This window comes from Oryctolagus cuniculus, chromosome 6 (assembly GCF_051225735.1).
Source record: "Oryctolagus cuniculus isolate XC-2025 breed Fujian yellow rabbit chromosome 6, ASM5122573v1, whole genome shotgun sequence".
Taxonomy (NCBI): Eukaryota; Metazoa; Chordata; class Mammalia; order Lagomorpha; family Leporidae; genus Oryctolagus; species Oryctolagus cuniculus.
The window spans coordinates 95,893,978-95,915,510 of record NC_142872.1 but is presented as its reverse complement, the minus strand read 5'-3'; the positions used below and the strand labels follow the sequence as shown (position 1 = coordinate 95,915,510).

Sequence of the window (21,533 nt, the reverse complement as noted above, 5' to 3'; positions counted from 1 at the left end):
AAAGTCATCCTGCTGGTCAGCGTGAGTGCTGGTCAGCCAGCAGAGGGCGACGGCATAAGTACAACATGACATTTAGCTTAGCTGACACTTCTCTCAAAGTGCGCGACTTCCCTACAGAAATGTAAGTCAGCTCCCATTTACAGGGATGCCTTTATAAGGTGGAAAAGAGGGGTGGCCCAATTTGCTCAGCTGTAAATGGGGCTAATGGCACTTCTCTTAAGCAGCAGTTTTGAGGAACAACTATATTATATACTATCATTGAAAAATGCCTGGAATGGGCTAGGTGTTTGGTACAGCAGTTAAGACACTGCTTCAAACACCTGCATCCTACATGGAAGTGCCTGGTCACAGTCCCAGCTCCTTTCCTTTCCATCCAACTTCCTGCAGATGCACACCCTGGAAGGCAGCAGATGACAGCAGCTCACGTATTTGAGTTACTGCCACACACATGGGATACCTGAACAGAGTTCTAAGCTCTTGGCTTTGGCCTGGCCCAGCCCTTGCCGTTGCCAACTGAACTAATGGACAGAAAATCTCTGTCTCTCTGCTGGGACATTGATGTTTTTTCTTTTTCTTTCCTTTTTTTTTCTTTGCCAAGGGCTATTTACATATTTATAATAACATCAGTGGGTCATAAGAAATTATCAACTTAAAAATTAGCCTGCTATAGATGTATTGAATTTGGAGTCTTGCCTGCTATTGCCTTGCCAGGGTCAGGCCAAATGATATTGTGGGCTTTCCATGGCCTGTGGGTTGGACAATCCCCACCCCTGCAACAGATACATTTTGTATAAGTACCTGGGCTGAAAAATTCCATCGTATTAAAAACCCAACTCTTCACATGTCTCCTCTGGAACTTTTTAAGAAAAGCATTCAACAAAAGCTTTCTTCTGTCTTTGGAGTAAAGGATCCATGAACCCAATGGTCCCATTTTTTTTTTCTCTTGGCCTGAAAGAGCTCCTCGCATCTAGAAGCAAACCACAGACCAAAGGGAAGGAGGGATGGCCAGAGCCTGGGTTTCACCTCTTCTTACAAACAAGATTAGATTAAGAGGTTGAGGAGGAGCAGAGAGGGGGCTTCTAAATCCCCTTGCAAAGGGCTTTTCCCCCATGGGGGTAGTTTGAGGTCAAAGAAATCCAGCCAGCTGGTCGTGAAAGGTCCCCTAGCTTCTACTGATACACACCCTGCAAAATAACACAGTTATAACAGATCACCCGGGGTTTCTTTACAACACCCTAACATCCTCCTCTCTTTGCCTTTGATGTTGGATCGGCTTAATTTAAAAATAAATCCAGTTGGCTGTTTTTTTTAAAGAAACCACAAAACCTCAAGACAAATAAAATTACAATAGGGAACCGAAATGCAGGCTCACAGTGGGCAAATTATGTCTTCCACCAGTTACCTTGATGTACTTGGCATAGCTCCACCTCCCTTGGAGGACCAGGGAAGGTTGTAGCAAATTACAAGCCTCAAATTGGACCCCTGGATTTCCAGAATGACAAATGTTAAATCTGGCTTATATTAAAAGGGAGAACTCAGGGCTTGTCAAAGCTGTCCTCCTCTACCCCCCTTCCCTTCTCTTTATTTCTCGATATGGGAGATGACCCCCAGCTCTGGGGCTGAAATCCCAGGTGGGATCCCAGCAGGCAGCAGGGAGAGGGGGCACTCATTTGCCTTTTAAAGGAAGACAGGCTGCCACTGCTTCCCACAGAACAGCAGCTGTTCAGGGACCTGCAGGTGGAAGGTCGAGGGGTCGCTGGAATTGACAACGTTGTTGAAAAGTGATCTTTTGCCAAAGACCTGTGGTTGCTTCCTGCTGAGGTCTGCCAAATTTCTGGGAGATGCAGCCTTCTGTCCCCTCTAGTGATAATTAAGGCTTGCTGCCTTAGCTAAAGATTGACTTAAAATTATTCAAACAGGGCCTTGGAGCTGTCAGACAAAACGCAAGTCTGACTGAAGGAAGCAGGTAACTACAGAAAAGTAGAAAAACCACAAATTCAGTGATTACAGAATGTGTTGGGAATCAGATCCAAATTCTCATCCCAGTTCTGTTACTTATTAGTATGTGAATCTGGACAACATTTTTTTGTATAAGCCTCAGTTTCCTTATCCATATAATGGGAATAGCAACTTCAGAGTTCTTATTAAGATTCAGGGAGCACATCATACCCATATTTGCAGGTAGCCGAGAAAGAGCTCCATAGACTGCTGGGGCGACTCTGAGTAGGCAGGGCATCATATTCCTATTTTACAGATGAAAAAAAGTGCAAACTGCACAGAGGTGGCTCAGAATGCACCCTCTGGGGCAGTGCTTGGCCAGTGCTCCTTCTGTAATGTCACATTCACCAAGCCTTGAACCACAAAAGGGCCCCCAAATCCCAGTGATTAAAAGGAAAACATTACATGCATTTCTTCCTAATAAAAGTCATCAGTCCAAAAACTCCTGGTCTTCATCCTGACTTGAAATACCAGCAGCTTCTGCTTCCCATTCCAGTGCCTCCCCCCCAGCTCCTGAGTGTCCACTTGTGCTGCAAATACAGTCTGACTCCCCAAGGCACACCAGATGCATCAGTGACAAGCTAGATCGTGCTGGCTATTGGCTTTAAAACTGAGAGGACAAATGGCCAGACGACTGTTGGGAGATTTCTGCTTTCTTTATAAAAACTTAGGGTGCGTGTTGTGTGTGTTGTTGGGACCCCTGCATCTCATATGAGGGTATGTGAGATCAAATCCCACCTCTGTATGCAGCTCCCTGCTAACGCATCTGGAGGGCAGTTGATGATGGTTTAACAACTTGTGTTCCTGCCACCCACATGGGAGAACCAGATGGAATTCTTGATTCTTGGTTTTGGCTTGGCCCAGCTTTGGCTGTTGTGGGCATTTGGAGAGTGAACAGTAGATGGAAAATCTCTCTCTCTCTCTCTCTCTCTCTCTCTGTTTCTCTCTCTCTCTCTGTTTGTGTGTCACAGGTATAGTCACAGACATCTGGCCTGGTTACGACTCTGTGTTTGTTACTGAAGGGGTTGACCAGAACTGTGCACTCCAGACCTTGAACTTCGGGGCAAACACACCTGTAACCTTCCACAAGTGATTCCCATCTTTAAAGCTGTGACTTTTCCCAGCCAGGCTTCTCTGCCTGTCGCTGTTCTCCAGTTCCGGGTTGTTTCGCATGGTCACTCACACACTGCACCACAGAATCTATAGACCAACCCATGTATCACCAAGCCTTCACCACCACCCACTTCTCTTCAGGGTTCCATTGGCCTTGTTGTTGACTGACTTCACAGGAATAAGGATTCTGAAAATCAAGGGTGTCCCCTTCTTTTTTGGCGGGTGAATATTTTAAGAGAATAAGTCTTGGGGTTGGCGCTGTGGGGTAGTGGGCTAACGCCCTGGCCTGAAGCGCCAGCATCACATATGGGCGCCGGTTCTAGTCCCGGCTGCTCCTCTTCCAGTTCAGCTCTCTGCTATGGCCTGGGAAAGCAGTAGAAGATGGCCCAAGTGCTTGGGCCCCTGCACCAACATGGGAGACCTGGAAGAAACTCCTGGCTCCTGGCTCCTGGCTCCAGATAGGCGCGGCTCCGGCCGTTGTGGCTATCTGGGGAATGAACCATCAGATGGAAGACCTCTCTCTCTCTCTCTCTCTCTCTCTGCCTCTCTCTGTGTAACTCTGCCTTTCAAATAAATAAATAAATATTAAAAAAAGAGAATAAGTCTTCCTAGCAAAGTGTTCTCATGAAGTGCAAGTGTTGTATATTAAGTTCCTGCTGGGGAGTTGGAAAGGACTTAGCAGCTCATTTTCGCTGTGGCTGGTCTCTGCCGACACTCCAGTGCAGAGAAATACTTCCAGTGTTTTGTATTTGCCCATGTATTCTCTACATTTGTTATTTAGTCTCATACAACAGCCAAAATACTAATGATCTAATTCTTAAAGGGAACTGGTAGCAGGACCATCATTTGCTGCGAAATTAAATTGGTCTCAATTCCCAGAATAAGCCAGTTTTACAGATTTCAGACACACACTGAGAACATTAAATTGGAAATTCTATACTTAAATCTCCCAAGTCACGCCATCTCGGTTTTCACTAAAATTGAAGTTACTTAATTGACTTTGTGGAGATATTCCCCACTTGAGTTCAAATATCTTTCTATAGGTAACGTTTGAACTTGGGCAGAAAGAATCATACCAAATGACCTTAATTATAGTTATAGGCACTTGATAAAAATAACTTGGTATTTTCAGGATGCAGCAAACACCATTTAGAGTTAAGTGAAAACACACGAACTGCCTGTGCCATGCCCTGAGCTAGACCAGTGAGGTGGGAAGATTATCTAGGCCATGAGACTCGAGGCTGGGCACCAGCTTTGTTCCTAACTCCTCCTGGGGCCTTGGGCAAAGCCACTTGGGACTTCGAGGATTCACTTTTTAATCTAAAAAAACAATTACAGAATTACAGTAGCTCTAAGTGTCCTTTTAGTTCATTAAACTTGCTATTTAAATGTTCTGATGTTATTATCATTTTTAAGATACATTTTAATGTCAGCTAGGTGGTGAGGTTAACAAGTGCGACTCCTGTCTCAGGAGCCGTGTCTATCAGACACTTGGAGGTAGAGAGAAGAAACTCTTCTGTCTCTGTGTTCGGGACAAAGTTGCCTCGCACTCCTCCAGGACACTCCTCTCACAAGGTTCTGAATGCTTCCACTAGGAGTTGTTCAATTCCACTTCACACCTCTGGGTAAATGACTAATATTCATGGGATATGTAGAAAGCAACAAAGAACAATATGGAAATAGAAAAAGGGAGCCACTGGTTCTGCCTAAATCAGTCATTTCTTTTGGAGAATCTAACATTTTCTCATCTCTAGAAGCATGTTCTTTCAGGTGTTTGTAGGAGAAAAGAGGCAAGAAAGTACACAATCTTTTTAAGGCAAGACATTTCTTTCCAGTCTGAGAGAGCAAAGGTGTTTCAGTAAGTGTTTTATACAAGCAAAGTTTTTGCTTTGTTGATCCACAAGCCATGTTTAGGTGCAAGCTCTGCTTTCATAATGGTTCTTCCAAATTCCTGAACATGGAATTAGAGTCCCCTTGAACCTGTGTGTGTGTGTGTGTACATACACACTCACAAAGTCATACATGTGTCCAGGCATGGGAGAAAGAAGTGCTGCACTGCAACAAAAAATCAATTTGAAAAAAGTTGATGGAGGCAGAGTTGGCCAGTGGGTGACAACTGGATGATGCCAGAGGCCCTCAGCTTCCTACAGGTGCATATTATCCCCTCTGCTGTTACGGTGAGCTAAGGACATAGCACCTTATCTATAGACCTGATCAGGCTTTTCTGTGTTATTATGACCGAGATCTCCTTAGAGCGCTCAGAGGCACAGGTGCCTGGGCTACTGTCTGATTAAACAGCACTCCCTGTCCATGAGGGGTTGATAATTGGCTCCCATCTGTAGCTGCTAGGCATAATCTCTTGCCCCAGTTGTGGGGCCACGTGACCATATTAAACTTGCTCTCTTTGCTGGGAACAGCAAACACCTTGGAAACAGGATACATGGGCCCCAGACAGAGGTCACTGAGCTATACCCCAAGGCCAGATGAAAGGGACAGGGAGGATGGTTGGCCACCAAGGAAGAAGACCTGAAGGACAGTGTTCACATTCCTGGTGCCCTCACAACAGGGGAAAGGCTGCAGCTTCTTGCTGTGTTTTCATGAGACCTGCCAAATATTTCTGCAAAGCACTTAACTTCTTGCATCCCATTGCTTGAATGCATTGCTGACGCTTTTTGCTAATGCAGCCAGCTATTCGGTGGCTCCAGGTACCACAATGGACAGCTTGTCTTCAATCTGTGTCACTCCTTTTGTCTGAAGCCTGGACCCTGAACCTGAGCACTCCCTTGCTGGGACACACGCAACCCCTTCTTCCAGCAACAGTCAGGGAAAACTTTACAGCAAAGATGCCAGGAATTCAAGGCTTCCAAGGCCTGAGGGAGACACAGCTCTTCTCCACATTCTTTTCGGTGCACAAATCCCAAGGCTTAGCAGCAAAGAGAAGCTGAATCACTCAACCAACCACATGAATTTTCATTTTCTGTGGCTAGGATGCCCTCCAAACTGGCAGCTGCCCATAACCCACATTTGCACCTGGAAAAGATAACACAGCTCAGTTTGGTGCTTATCCTGCCTTTTTTTTTTTTTTTTTTTTTTTTTTAAGACCAGCCAGGTGTGAGAAGCTCATCACCTTAGCTTATCTTAGCAAGAGCTTTGCCATGTCACAAGGGGCAAGCACCAACTTGTGATTTCTCTAGCTGCTTCCTTTGAACCTTAGTTGAACCAGAGAGAACTGTGCTTTTTGGAGGTCAAGGAAGATCAAATATTGGTAGATCCAAATGGTTCATCTCAATAGAAAAGATCAACAGGAATTAATATTGACACTGTGCTTACCGTGTCCCAGGCCTTATGCAGGGACTTCTTTACTGCCTCTCTTAGTTTTTGCTCACAATATCACAGTAAGGTGCTGGTGTTATGCCCCTTTCACAGATGAGACAATGGAGATTCTGGGAGGTTAAAGCAGCAGCTCATAGGCTCAGAGGGTAGAGCTGAATCAGGAAACTAGCCTTGTTTACCTCTAAGGCTGGAGTACTTTTCACTCTAACATGCATAGATTTTGCTTTATGGAATCATTATTTGGGGTATAGCTGGTTCCTTTGAACCAAGAATGAATAACTGAATTTATCTCCATGTGGAAATGGCCACATTATATTTGACATTATATTTTGTTACTGTTCTACTTAATAATCTCCAGTGACCTTCTGCCTACAAACAGAGAAATTCCCTGAAACCTTCAAAATTCTGCAAGTTTCTCTCTTAAGGTTTATCCCATATTGTCTCATTTGTACCCCATTCTCCATTTTCTAGTGCATGTCTTAGATCACCCTGCTTACACGGAGACCCTAGTCTGTGCCACATTCTCTTCCTGAAATCACCTACCCAATCGCTGTAGAATTCTCTGAAGAGATTTTACCCATTCTTTTTTTTTTTTTTTTTTTTTTTTTTTTTTGACAGGCAGAGTGGACAGTGAGAGAGAGAGACAGAGAGAAAGGTCTTCCTTTGCCGTTGGTTCACCCTCCAATGGCCGCCGCGGCCGGCGCGCTGCGGCCGGCGCACCGCGCTGATCCGATGGCAGGAGCCAGGAGCCAGGTGCTTTTCCTGGTCTCCCATGGGGTGCAGGGCCCAAGCACCTGGGCCATCCTCCACTGCACTCCCTGGCCACAGCAGAGGGCTGGCCTGGAAGAGGGGCAACCGGGACAGAATCCGGCGCCCCGACCGGGACTGGAACCCGGTGTGCCGGCGCCGCTAGGCGGAGGATTAGCCTAGTGAGCCGCGGCGCCGGCCTGATTTTACCCATTCTTGAATGTCTCTTGGGCCTTGACGTTTCCTTGGTTCCCCCCAAATGCAGTGAATAGTTTGCCCTCCAAAATTCCACGGTCCCATGAATATCTGCTCTAAACTTACCACTTCTGGGACTACTGGTTATATGACTAGCTGGCCATCTGCCAAGAGCAGAGGTTAGCGCAAACGTACTCTGCAAAGGATCAGATTGCGAATATTTTAGGTATTGCAGGTCACATGGTACCTGCCACAACTACTCAACTTGGCTTTTATATTGCAAAAACAGTTGCAGACAACGTCTAAGGATATCAGCCTGGCTGTGTTTCAATAAAAACTGATTAACAAACCCTGGTGACTTTGTGGGCCCTGGTCTCTCAATCTCTTAGCATACCAGTTGCTAAATGTTAGTGACTGTGTCTTCCTCAGGCCTATACCACTGCTGCGATATACCATGTCCCAAGCTGCTCTCATAAATACTTGTGGAATGCAATAAACTCTTCACTGTTGGCATCATAGATGCTTTTTAAAATTTCAGGCCTTGAGAACTGTGCAAATGCTCCTCATACAGTTGTCTGTCTACGCCACAGAGCTGTCAGAACCCCTTGACGTGCACCTGATCTTCCCATGGTCTTGGGACTTGGCCTGGAAGCTTCAAAAGCAGGCTGACTTCTAAGGAACCACAAAACAATGTTTTATTTTTGTCAAGCCCTCTCCTCAAACCGAGGGAAACACCTGTAAGGTTTATGGTTGTACAAGGGCAACCACATTTCTGCTTCAAAAGAAAAGGGAACAGATGGGTTTTCACTGCAAAATCTTCTCCTCTCATTGAGTCGGTGGGTTAGTAAATGCGTAAGCAGTAATGGAGAGCCACTCCCCACTCATGAGCTTTATTTGTGAATTTAGTGGCAGGAAGCTGATCGCCAGGGTGAAATGTAGGGTAAGGTTGTCAGAGGCTTGTGTGTCTGCCCGTGGAGCTGATTCCAAAACACAATGGCTCATTCAGGCCATACTCCCCAATGGCTGGGACAACCTTCTCTGTGTGTTGAGAATACTTTATGCATTAAAACACTCCCATCCTCTAAGATCCTGGGCACTCTCAGTAGGTTCCCCACCCTGTCTGCATCAATACTGTTAGCTCCTGTCTCAAGCCAGCTCTGACCCACTTCTTTTGAGTCTAAACATTTGGTGTGATAGAGGTCACTGACAAGAAATCTTCAGCGAATGAGTTCTACAAAATAAAAACGTAAAGAAAGGGGTCTCCCAGGGACATGGGATGGCCAGTAAACAGGGCACCCCTGTATCTATTGTCATAGAGCTTTTGTCCGTTGGGGATCTTGGCTAGAAAATCCATGTGGATGAAAAGGGATGGTGTAGAAGCACAAACAGATTAAGAACCAATTCTGGGGGTGGGCGTTGTGGTGTAGCAGGTAAAGCCGCCGCCTGCAGTGCTGGCATCTCACATAGTTCAAGTTCTGGCTGCTTCACTTCCAATCCAGCTCGCTGCTGATGGCCTGGGAAAGCAGTGGAAGATGGCCCAAGTCCTTGGGCCCTTGCACCCATATGGGAGACCCAGAAGAAGCTCCTGGTTCCTGGGTTCAGATCGGCGCAGCTCCGGCCATTGTGGCCATTATGGGGAGTGAACCAGTGGATGGAAGATCTCTCACTTTCTCTCTCCCCCTCTCTCTAACTCTGCCTTCAAATAAATAAATAAAATCTTTAAAAAAGTGTTAAAAAAAAGAAACCAATTTTGAAGGTGTAGTGGTAAGAGAAACAGATATTAATTCCCTGTTCTCTGCCTCTTTCATGACCAAACTTCCAGCAGACAGATCCAAGTGCTCTGTGTGGACAAGCATGCTTTTGGCAATGGCTGGGAGTAGGCTGTGTCCACAGCGGCAACAACAAAATCATTTTCTTTACTTCCAAAGCCCCCAGATAATTACAGCGTTGGCCGGTGAGAATCCTTTGCATACTACAGCTCTCTGCTCTCTGGCTCACCTCCTTGCCACCAACCCCCAACAGCAGCAGCCCAGCTCGCTGCCCCCCCCCCCCACCTGCCCCCTCTGATTCTCCTGCCTCTCAGAAAGAAACATCAGGTTATTTTAAAGCTGTGACCTGGGAAGGCCTCCTGGACAAACCACTCAAGCTGCCTCCTGCAAGCAATCCTCATGATACATCTGCAGCAAAGCTGCTGCAGAATTTGCCTAGAAAATAAACCTATGTTTCTAGAGCCAGACCCAGGGTCGCCACTCTGTGGCTATGAAAAACATACCATTGGACTATTTATTATTACTGGATCCGACTCATGAATATGAGGGGACTTCATGGAAAATGTAATGAAAGGAGAAGTTTCTATTGGTGCCCCCCAAATTGAAAATCCATGCATCACTTTTTTTCTTTCATGATACATGTTTTCTAAAGTTCTGCTGTTTGATTTAAAACGACAGAAGAAAACCCTTGATAAAAACTGTCCCCATCCACCCTCCACAAGGCTCTTCCTTTCCAGTACACTACATGCAAATGTCGGAAACCTGATTCCTAAGAAAACCCCTTATTTTCATCAGGAGGAGGCAGCGGTCCTGCCTTGTGGATGTGCAGTGTGGGAGGACATGGGGTAGAAGTTAGGGAAGGAAGGGGCCATGTTCCCCGCGGCAGGTGGCAGCGTCCCGGTTATTACTCACATGTGTTGGGAGGCATTGGGGTACAGTTTTGAAAACTGTGGGGCCGAGTCCTCAGGGCCGTGGGGCGCAGCGTGGCTGATCACCATCATAATGGGCCTATGGGGATACATTCTCTTAGACATTTTGAAGTAATTAATGCTCTCGTTAGTGATTAAGTCTGTGAAGTAGTCCTGAAACATACATTTGACACAAAACAACAATTACAAAAGGTGACAGTTATCAGATCACATTTGAATACTGCTCTCCTCAGAAGGGACTCGCTGCAGAGGGAATGCCTAAAGCAAGAAGGAAAATGGGTCCTTCCTTTCAAGGCAGCAAAACATCTTCATGAAAAGAGAAAACCAGTTCCCAGGGTTTCCTAGGGTGGCTAGCTCGGTGATATGCTAAAAATGTAGCTTAAGTAACATACACCTTAATAGTTAGGAAAGCAAACAAACAAAAAAAAAGGCAAGTCAAGTGTGCCCATGATAATACACAGATCTGGCAATGCAAGCGCTTGCACACATGAAACACCGGATATGTAGTTCATGCTCAGGTTTCGTTGATGTAATTCGTTGGCAAAAAATTTAATTACTTCAAGGGCAGGAAGCACCCACGCCCACTTCAAGTCCACAGTTGCAGGACACACACACACGGACACCCAAACGCACACACACACACAAGTGCACAAACACAAGAAAGGATTTTCTCTTCCAATTGCAAATTCAACTATGAAAATTAAACAATGATTGTTAATCATAGCCATGGAAAAAAAATCCCCGAGCATAGGGAAAAGCTTGCAACGTTTTATCAATTAATTTACTTGAAACTCTTAAATATGGGGAGCAGTTGATTTCCTGCAGATTATACTGTGTTAATTGCACAACTAAAGTAATACAGCTGCTGGGATTAGAGCCCGACTCACTAATAAAATGACTTAACCCACAGTCGGGGGCTGCTTCCAGTCTGTAAGGGGGAGAGGGGAAATGGAATGAAAAGGAAAGATGAAAACTTAAATTAAACCACCTGCTTCCTCTAAGTGTGTATCATTGGCCTGGAGCTCCAGTATAAACTTTATTCAGAAAGTCCCGGGCCATGTTCACAATGGCAAAGACTTCCAGGCATAGCTAATCACATGTTGTGGATTTAAGGACCAGAACAGCTGCAAAAGCAGTGCTAGAGGGACAAATCTGTGTCACATGTCATGGTGAGGACAAGACCACAGGCTGTCCCCTTCTTCTGTCGGGGTGTCTGTTTCATTCCTTCCCTCACTGAAAAAAAAAAAAGATAGATATTCTTTCCGGACACAGTTGTCTTTGACACTTAATCAGCTGTGATAATGAACAAGTTACGCTGATTTAGTATTTGGAGAGAATCTTGATTACTTTGCTCTCCTTAGGACAACAGGGAATGAAAGGTTAATAGCTTGAACAAGGAGCCTGAAAAGCATCCCCACAGTTAGAGATGATAGCGGTGACAATTAGTGCATGTGGCACACATCCGTTGCATGCAGTGGGAAATGACCCACGGTGAGTGAGTGGCTCAACCACTCCGGGCTTCCTCCTCATTTTTTAAAATGAGGACGGTGTCGTTCATGTTGTTCACATTTGCCCCCAAGGTCCCTGCCAAGGCTCAACTTTGATGAGTTTGGAAGTCCATTAGCCATGTTTGCGAATTCATTTGCATTCATTGTTTTCCAAAGGGTATGAGAGAGTGGGATTCACACCTAACTCTCCCCAGTCCCTTGTGCTCAAAGCAGACCAAGCACAAAGACAGCCACGTGCCAGCAGTAAATCAAGTTCCCTCTTTCCGATTTCCAGCCAGTTGGAAGGGGTTGCTAGCTAACATGGATTTTTAGCTTCTTTCAGAAAAATGCTGTGGTGAGAAAGAAAGGGGGATATTTTAGACAAATTAGCAGGCTAAATTCGAAGGTAAGGTGATTCAAAAAGTTCATGGAAAGCAGAATTTTAAAAGGTGTGTATTTTGGTGCAAAAAATTTGAAACCCATGCATAACTCTGTTGTGAAGCACATTTCCCATGGACTTTCCAAAGACTCCTTGCCTGCATGAATTCCTTAAACTTCCCCTTCACTCTTAGAATCCAGACATTTTTAAATTTCAAGTTTACAACCATAAAATCTTTGTGAATTTTCAAGTCAAATCTGGGATTCATTTGTTTGAGAACCATGGGACCTGTCAGTTTCAGTTTCTATGAACTGATTTGGGAATCCTAGGACGGTGGACTCAGAGAGTTCGGTGAACTCTTGCTGACATGGGCATGCTTTTACTCAGATAGGAGTAAAAGCAAGGAATGCGGTTTCCCAACCTTTAACTGTTGCGCATGTCTGCTCTTATTCTTACTTCTAAATCTGAAGTCATGGGCAAAATGTAGTTTTGCCCCAATGCAAACTAAAACACTACACGATGGGCATTTGATTAGGTGGACCAGTCATCCAGAGAAGGGCAAACAAAAACCATCACAGGACAGAGCGAAGGATCTATGCTCTTCTTGATGATTCTTTTATCAAAGGCTGATTGCCTTTTATCCTAATGAGGGGAAAAAAATCACTATTCAAAGGCAGTGTTCCTTGCTAGTTTTTTTTTTTTTCTTGCCTGGAGTTTACAATTACCTTAAAATTTCTTATTGTAACATTGTGAGAACACAGAAAGCCAATCTTGTGGATACTGTAACTCACTGAAAATGGCTTTCCCCCATTATGCACAAAGTAAATTGATGCAGTGTAAAAGTGCCTGAAAATTACCTTTGCATAATCAAATCCATGCTTTTCTTTGATGCCATTGCGACAAACAGTGTAATTATAGAAACGAGAATTCTTGATTAATCCAAGCCATTCTCGCCACCCAGGAGGGATGTAGCTGCCATTATACTCATTGAGGTATTTTCCAAAAAAGGCTGCAATGGGGAAAAGAAGGATTATTTTCTCATATGAAATGACTAATCATAAGTAAATGCATAAACTGAAATTATGACCTGTAATAGAGAATGTTCAAAGAAAAGTTAACCTAGGTAATGGTAACACCAAAATAATATTAGTTTAATACTCTGATCCTTTGGCAAAGTGACATATACACATTTTCCTTTTGGATAAATATAAGTAGTACCCAAGTACACGGATTAGAGTTCAATAAAATCACCATAATGATCATGGCACTCTGAGTGAATTTATTACCCATGGTCCTACTGGAATAAAACCAAAATATACTCTTTTGTCAAGTTCATATAATAATCCGAGAGGCCATACTGGAGAACTGAAAGTTCAGTCTTTGTGAGAAAAAAAAGTTTCCTATTTGTGAATTATAAAAATACTAGGGAAAAAAGCTTGTTTTTGTTTTTACGTATCCAAAGGTTACAATTTTTCTTAACCAGGGAACTATGGTCAACCCAACTTTTATGGGGTATGGTTAGGGTTTGTATGTCCAAGGTATTTTGTACCATGGGCATTTATGTTTATGTCTGTGTTTTTTTTTTAAGACTTATTTATTTACTTGAGAGGCATAGTTACAGGCAGAGAGAAAGAGAAAGAGAGAGACAGAGAGAGGGGGAGAGAGAGAGAGAGAGAGAGAGAGAGAAAGTCTTCCATCTCCATCTGCTGGTTTACCTCCCAAATGGCCACAACAACTGGGGCTGGGACCATCCGAAGCCAGGAGCCAGGAGCTTCTTCCAGGTCTCCCACATGACTGCAGGGCCCCAAGCACTTGGGCCATCTTTGCTACTTCCTCAGGCCAGCAGCAGGGAGCTGGATTGGAAGTGGAGCAGCTGGGACTCGAACTGGCTCCCATATGCAATGCCGGCACTGCAGGTGGATGCTTAACCTACTTTGCCACAGTGTCGGCCCTGTTATGTGTGTTTTATGAACATGCACATCTACTGCTGCTGATGAAAAATTCTAGCGACACGGAGTTCCTATAGACATTATGAGTTTAGAAGTATCCAGGCCAAAAAAATGCCATGGTGCACTAAAAAAGGCCCTGGAAAGATTTCACATTTTTAATATTTTTTTAAGATTTATTTATTTATTTGGAAGGCAGAATGGCAGAGAGAGGAGAGAGATGGGGTGGGGAGAGAGAGAGAGCACTTCCATTTGTTAGTTCATTCCCCAAATGGCCACAACTGCTGAAACTGGGTCAAGGCAAAGCCAGGAGCAAGGAACTCCATCTGGGTTTTCCATGTGGGTGGCTGGGGGCCCAAGTACCTGGGCCATCTTCCACTGTTTTCCTAAGCACATTAGCAGGGAGCTCGATTGGAGCAGAGTAGTCAGGACTGGAACCAGCCCTCTGATATGGGATGCCAGTGTTGCAAGTAGCAGCTTAACTTGCTGTGCCCCTCACTTGTTTCTTGACCTGGGATTCTTGGACCCAATATATTTTGGGGATTCTGCAAGTTCTGGACTTTAAAATTTTCAGGTTTGCATTTGAATTATAGTCTAAAGAGAGAGAGACTGAGTGAAAGCAGCAATCTGCTAGACCACTCCTCGAATTTGGACAACTGAGGCTGAAGCCAGGAGCTGGGAACTCAACTCAGGTCTCCCGCGTGGGTGGCAGAGGCCCAAGTACCGGAACCATCATCTGCTGCTTCCCAACGTGTTCACTGGAAAGAAGCTGGATGGGAAGCAGAGACAGGACTATAACCCAAGCATTCCGACCTTGGACATGGGTGTCTCGAGCAGCTAACGCACCGTGTACAACACCTGCCTTAGCTTTTCTTTTTATATTTATTTTCTTTGAAAAGAGCCTGGACTGAGAATCATGACAGTGCTTATTTGTTGAATGAATGAATAAGTGAGTCAATGCAGCCCTCAGCTGGAGGATCCCGGAGGCCCCTGGGTGGGGTGCTGGGTGCTGGGTGTAGGACCAAGTGTCAGCGAGTCTCCCGCCGGATGAGTCAGGGTTCCCTCTGGGCTGCCCAGGCACAGGAGAAGCTCTTCTAATGACGGGTTCTTGTCTTTACAGGCTCAGCGACCTTTCCACATAGAACCACAGAGTGATTTTCCTTTTCTGACCAAAAGCAACGTGAGCTGGGGTGGCCGGCGCCACACCAAGGCCATGCCCAGTCACGGTCAGCTCAGAAGGGGATTGTTGCCCAGAGCTTTGAGCTTCGTCTGGTCCTGCTCTTTCCTTTGGGCTCCTCCTCGTCTGGGGTGGGATTATCCCTGTTTTCTCCTCCTTTTATTTTCAAAGAGGGAAATAAACAGAGAGATTTAGCTTGGAACCCCCAGTGCCAGCCTGCCTAGGTTCAAATCCTGGCTCCGCTCCTTGGCTACCCATCGATTCACCCCTCTCCTCCAACTCCCCGCTGCAATGCCAGGGCACGAGAAGGGTAACGGCAGTGGGCTTGTGGCGAGGATGAAATGAGTCCAGATGTAAAGTACCTATAAGTGACGCCAGGCTCCTAACCAGCGCTGGCCAAGTGCTGCGAGTATGAGTCTTAGCATCATCCTTTTGGCTCTGTCTTTCCACGGTAAATAATTTACCATCCTGCAGTGCTACCAAATTGGGCTCTAGGCCATTTGCAAACATCTCTCGACAGGTTACACATGGTTCCCCAGTGGGGTTTATTTTGTGGCAGCACATCTTCCCTCTTTGGCATAACATTTTCTTGCTTAATTTGTTTTTCAATTTTTCCTGCTATTTTTAGTGGACTTTCCCCTATGTCAAGACAGCGAGTCGTTCGTGCCCTTCCCTCATTGTTTTACTTTTGAGGTAATTCTGTACTGTTTGCTACCCATTGCCATGGCCATCACCCTTTGCCTTAATCCTTCCCTTGTAAACTATTCCTTCAAGTCTCTTAATAGTCCCTGTTATTTGCTTCAGAACTCCCTCCAGGTTTTTGGTGTCTGTGTTAATGGAGTGTGAAGAATGCACTCCGTATTCCAGATGTGCCCTCACCCATTGCACTCGCTCCAAGAGACCAGGCCCCCATGCGTCACGATGCGGCACCCAACGCTGTCAATCTCAAGTTCCTGCAGCCTCTCTTTTTGGTTGCTATTGCCTTGTGACACTGAGACTCATTTGTAATCACCTTGGCCTTTTTCAGCATCGTGCTTCCTGGCAGCACTCTGCAACTGATTATCTGGACTTCTAATTCTTTTCCTCCGCATGTATTAAGTCTCTCCCTCCCTAAGGTGAACTTCGCTTGCTAGCCTGGGCTGCCATGATGTCTGTGGATAAGTTATGGGTAGCTGGAAGATTTTTTTTATCCTTTGGCAGTGGCAACTACTGCTATCTGAATGCATAGTTAACATGATGTTGACCGGTTTTTGGACATCATTCTCCTCCCAGCTGTTTCAGAAAGTGGAAGGGGGTTGGGAGACAGGGAGAAAGACCTAATTATAATTATTGCTGGCTGTAGGCCACACTATTTCTGCCTAGAACTACTTGTTACATAACCTTCAGAAGAATTTCCTTGAACTATTAGAAGAAAAGGCATTTATTTTTAAGTGAGCAATAGTCACTACACAAAAGATCTGACAGTGCAGAGAATGCAAATCTTATTTAACACCTCAAACTATATATTCAATGGGTTAATGAATATATTATTTGAGTTTTTACTACATGCAACTGATAGATTTGGGGTGGCAGGATTTCACAGTAGTCCCCATAAGTAGACATAATTTTGAACCATATTAAAATGACGATGTATGTCAGTATTGAAGTCTGGTTTCCCCAACTAGCTGGTAAGTCTTCTAAAGACAGGAATATTACTTTAAAACTCTTCATATCCTAGTATCCAGTATAATTCTAAACACACTATGGGTCAATAAATATATGCTGTACTTATGGTTTTTCACTTATAAAATGTCTATAATTCCATAATGCACAAAAATAAGAATATTAGTCTATCTTACTTTAAGTGGACTCTGCATTTTAGAAATCCCATATAAGAGAACAAATTAATAAATTTGCTAGCATATTATAATTTTTTCATGTATGAAGACACAGGATTAGACCGTAGATGCATTCGTTGATTCATTTATTACAAAAAATCCTTTATAAAATGGGTTTTTTTGCAGATATCTATTAAATATTGCCCTTTCTACTCCAGTAATGTGAAGAAGAATTAGTTAGTGAAACTAAAATTTAATTCATATGTGATTCTGTATATCATGTTTTATGATTGTAATTTGAACACTGCAGTTTTTAAACCAGTCAATATAATCAGTACAGTGAGTATAATGAAGCTACAATATAGTTTTGGAGTGGAAGGAGACTGTAGGAATCATTCTAGGGCAATCTCTGTGCTACATGGGTTGGAAAGTCCTTGAAACAAAAGATGGGCAGAGTAGCATGCGACATCAACACCCAGTCTCAGCTTAGGGTTTTCTCTTAGACTTGATGCTGCCTTTTGATTGGGACTAATTAGTTTTACTGTAGCATTTATGCCAAGATTTGTACTAACATCTACACCTTCAGAAGAAATTTGAACTAGGAAGTTTAGAGCAGACTCCAGGCAAGATATTCATTTTTCTGATAGATAATCAGTATCATTCCCACTTCACTTGTCAGAACATGAAGTGCAGTAACAATGTTACTGTATTTTTCCCTTCTTGATCGGTTAAGCTCTTGCAGACTCATATTTTCCATGAGTAAAGTTAGAAAAATTTAGACTACAGCCAGTCCAAAAATATGCCTCAGTTCTGAAAAAGAAAAATCATGTCATACAATAGTAAATATAATATTGGATCAATTCAATTCATTTAAACCCATGTATTCTGGATACCACCCAAAATAAGCCTCTTAGTAATTTGTCTGCTCTGAGTTGTTCTTCATAAAACTTATGGCCGCTTTGTGCTTTTCCCTTAGATGGATGTTTATGTAAAACACATATTTCAGCTTCCCTCATTGTTTTTCTTAGACTTGCAGCTAAGTGTTCCAAATAATGTTTTCATTATTAGGAAAACAATACAATCTTTATGTATTGGCATTCCTCCATTAGGTTCGTGTCTCATGAATAATTATGCAGGTTTAATAGCCACTCACTGACTCTCCTAATTTCCTAGGATTCCTAGCATATTTAGGTGTTTGTGTATTTTTGAATGGGTCATAGTCCATGATTGGATCAAGAACTGTTCTCAAAAAGACCTCTTCATTTCCTAATTATCTGAGATGCTTTAATGTTTTCACATCAGATAGAAATTCAAACTTTATATAGATCACTGCCATTTTATTCTCTCCACTTCTTCATCTTTCAGATTTACTAATAAGCAAATAGAAATTTATTTTCCTGAGTGTCCATTCTCTTTTCCTCTCCATGTAAGTGCTTTGGGTTTTTATTGCCCTTAGAGAACTCCCTTTATTTTGGGGGATGAGTCATTATAAATTCCATTATTAAACCCCTGAGTTTCGACTCAGACATCTTTCCAGGAGAAAACCTCCTGACTGAAGCAGGCTCACTGGGCTGGACAAAGACTGACAGTTCTCATCAGGAAAGCCTCTGGTGCTTCACCTAATCCTCCACGTTCAGGTGCTATACCAGAAAGCACCCTGAAGACTAAAATCCTGGTGTCTTCTCTTCCGGTTAGAACATTAGATCTGTCCCTTCAGTATTATTTGGGGTATAAGTTTGCTTCTCAAGCCATAAGGCAATTGAACTAATTTATCTCTGAGTTTAGTAAAGCTCTTTCATTTTGTCATAAGGAAGCATACACTACAATATTATTGAAATAAATACCAGGCCGGCGCCGTGGCTCACTAGGCTAATCCTCCGCCTTGCGGCGCCGGCACACCAGGTTCTATTCCCAGTCGGGGCGCAGAATTCTGTCCCGGTTGCCCCTCTTCCAGGCCAGCTCTCTGCTGTGGCCAGGGAGTGCAGTGTAGGATGGCCCAAGTCCTTGGGCCTTGCACCCCATGTGAGACCAGGATAAGTACCTGGTCTTCGGATCAGCGCGGTGCGCTGGCCGCGGCAGCCAGGTCATTGGAGAGTGAACCAACGACAAAGGAAGACCTTTCTCTCTGTCTCTCTCTCTCACTGTCCACTCTGCCTGTCAAAAAAAAAGAAATACCAGGATATACTAAGCTTCCTAGATGCAACTAGTTTGTTTTTATCCTTTGACCCAGCAAGCTTTGCAATGAGTATTTCCATTTTCACTCTTAATAGCTTGAAGCTTCATTCCAAAAATGCAGCTTTTCCCTAAAATTCCATGGCATACAGTTGATAAGCGAACTGTGGCCTTGACTCTAATTCTACTCTTTGTTTCTATTTTCCAAGGCCTTTATTGTTCAGTATTGCGGTATTTTTGTGTATGTCTATAAGGCAAGTTGGAATGAAGCAGGACAGAATAATATGTAAAGGAATAACAATGAAAGAGGAAAGAGTTTGAGCTGATGAACCTGTGACTTTAGAGGGTACTCCGAAGTCTTGGATTTTATTGGTAACATGGGTGAATCCTTTCTTTAAATCTTGCTGTAAGAATTAAGTAGGGCCGGTGCTGCACTCACTAGGCTAATCCTCCGCCTATGGAGCCGGCACCCAGGGTTCTAGTCCTGGTTGGGGCACCGGTTCTATCCCGGTTGCTCCTCTTCCAGTCCGGCTCTCTGCTGTGGCCTAGGAAGGCAGTGGAGGATGGCCCTAGTGCTTGGGCTCTGCACCCGCATGGGAGACCAGGAGGAGACACCTGGCTCCTGGCTTCAGACAGGCACAGTGCGCCAGCCGCAATGCGCAGGCCGCAGCGGCCACTTTGGGGGGTGAACCAACGGAAAAAGGAAGACCTTTCTCTCTGTCTCTCTCTCTCACTGTATAACTCTGCCTGTCCAAAAAAAAAAAAAAAAAAAAAAAAAAAAGAATTAAGTTAGATATCTTGGCTAAAATGCCTGGTATGGAGTAGGTAAGCAATGAAAGCTTGCCAATCCTTTCACTCCTTTGCTGATTCAGCCCTGAACCAAAGTGGCAAGTCCTTGTTGACTGGTCTAAGTCCCGGGAGGGCTCTCTGTCACCCTACATCTCTACTTCTTATGACAAACACCATTCATATCACTCTGGCTGCGGTGAAAGTCCTCGCCCTTTGGAGCTCCATATCTGCCACTAGGGATTAAATTATAGGGAGCCCGGGAGTTGAAAGGTACTGATTTCACACAACACTTCCCATGAGCAAATGCAATTTGGTGGTTAAACTCAGGAACTAGGCATTAGGGCAGCAGTTCTGATTCTGATTCTGGGTTGGTCACACAATATTTGAAATCCCCATCTCAGTTACAAAACAGAGCCAAGTACACTTAACGTCTACAGGGATGTTTGATGGATTTTCAAATTGCTTTAGAGTTCTCAGATGAAAGATGCTATAAATTTAAACCACTAATGTGAGAGAACACATTCAGGATAGGGCTCTCCCTGTAACCCCACTGTAACCTAGTTTCTTTCCCAAGCATAGGCAAATGCCCTGGAGATTCATGAGAGGAACTGCTTCTGCAAGCAGAGATCTCAAAATGTTAGCGAGTGACATTGCTATCACATGCACAATCAATAATTTATTCCATAAATACCAAGTATTAAGTGCCCACAGGATGCTCAGGAAAGAAGTAAATGGCCATGTATTTCCTGAGTCCAGTGGGAAAGATTAACTTAATTTTCAAAAGACATTTCAGAGAATATTTATCTGGAATCCTTTACTTTTAAACCTTCCAAATACTCTATAGGCCTGAGAATCATTTACAACCAGCTTTAATGATGACATCTATAATTCTTAAGAATATAGATAAATGATTCTGAAGGAAAAATAAAAACCCAAAAACTCCACTTTGACACTGCAGCCCCTCTGTCAGCATCAGTATTTCCTTCCACAAAGAAAAACTCAGAAAATCTGAGAGAAAGCTGGAAAGAAGGGGGCTTCGAGGAGAATAGCACCAGAAAGAGGATTGCTTCTTTCTAGAAAGACTGACATGACTGTGACCCCTTGTGAAAGAGGTCCTCAACTGTTTAAAGACCAAGCAACCAACTCTTTCCTGGCCCCTTGTAGGGTAAATGACAGTAAGTATAGTAACTGGGACACCTTTCTTTCCTGGAAGACGGAGGTGAACATTCAAGACCTACAAACCACCATGATGTAAGCTAAAGAAACTTTCCAAATTCTGTTAATTGTCAATGACTAAGCAAGTGAATCAACAAGGTATATCTTGTTGGTTTATTAATTCAGTCATTAATTAATTCAATAGATAATTCCGATCATCTGTTGGGTCACAGTACTCTGGGGTGGGTGCTAAGCATTGTGAAAACACCTGATAACTATCTTATTGAAGACAATCACAGGGAATGAGCATTTGGTACAGCGAGTAAGATGCCACTTGGGATGCCTGCATTTCATGTCAGGGTGCCTGGCTCTATTTATGACTCCAGTTTCCTGCTAATGTATCCACTGGGAGGCTGCAGCATATGGCTCAAGCACTGGAGTTCCAAGGATCCAGGCTCCAGGCTCCAGGCTCCTGGCTTCAGCCTCATCTAGCCCTGACTGCTGTGGGCTTTTGGGTAATGAACAAA

General features: G+C 44.0%; 1 protein-coding gene across 10 annotated transcripts in view; it reads right to left on the bottom strand.

Moving 5' to 3' along the window:
* The window catches only part of SULF1 (sulfatase 1), a 195,096-nt gene that overhangs the window by 48,952 nt on the left and 124,611 nt on the right, over nucleotides 1-21,533 (bottom strand). For 7 of the 10 annotated variants that reach the window (XM_051844555.3, XM_051844551.3, XM_051844554.3 and 4 more), the window contains exons 6-7: nucleotides 12,808-12,959; nucleotides 10,068-10,237 (exon numbers count right to left, since the gene is read on the bottom strand). In XM_051844555.3, coding sequence (XP_051700515.1) covers nucleotides 10,068-10,237; nucleotides 12,808-12,959 — 322 coding nt within the window. The remainder of the gene's footprint in view (nucleotides 1-10,067; nucleotides 10,238-12,807; nucleotides 12,960-21,533) is intronic. The other 3 variants (XM_051844556.3, XM_051844553.3, XM_070075146.2) reach the window with 1 other exon arrangement.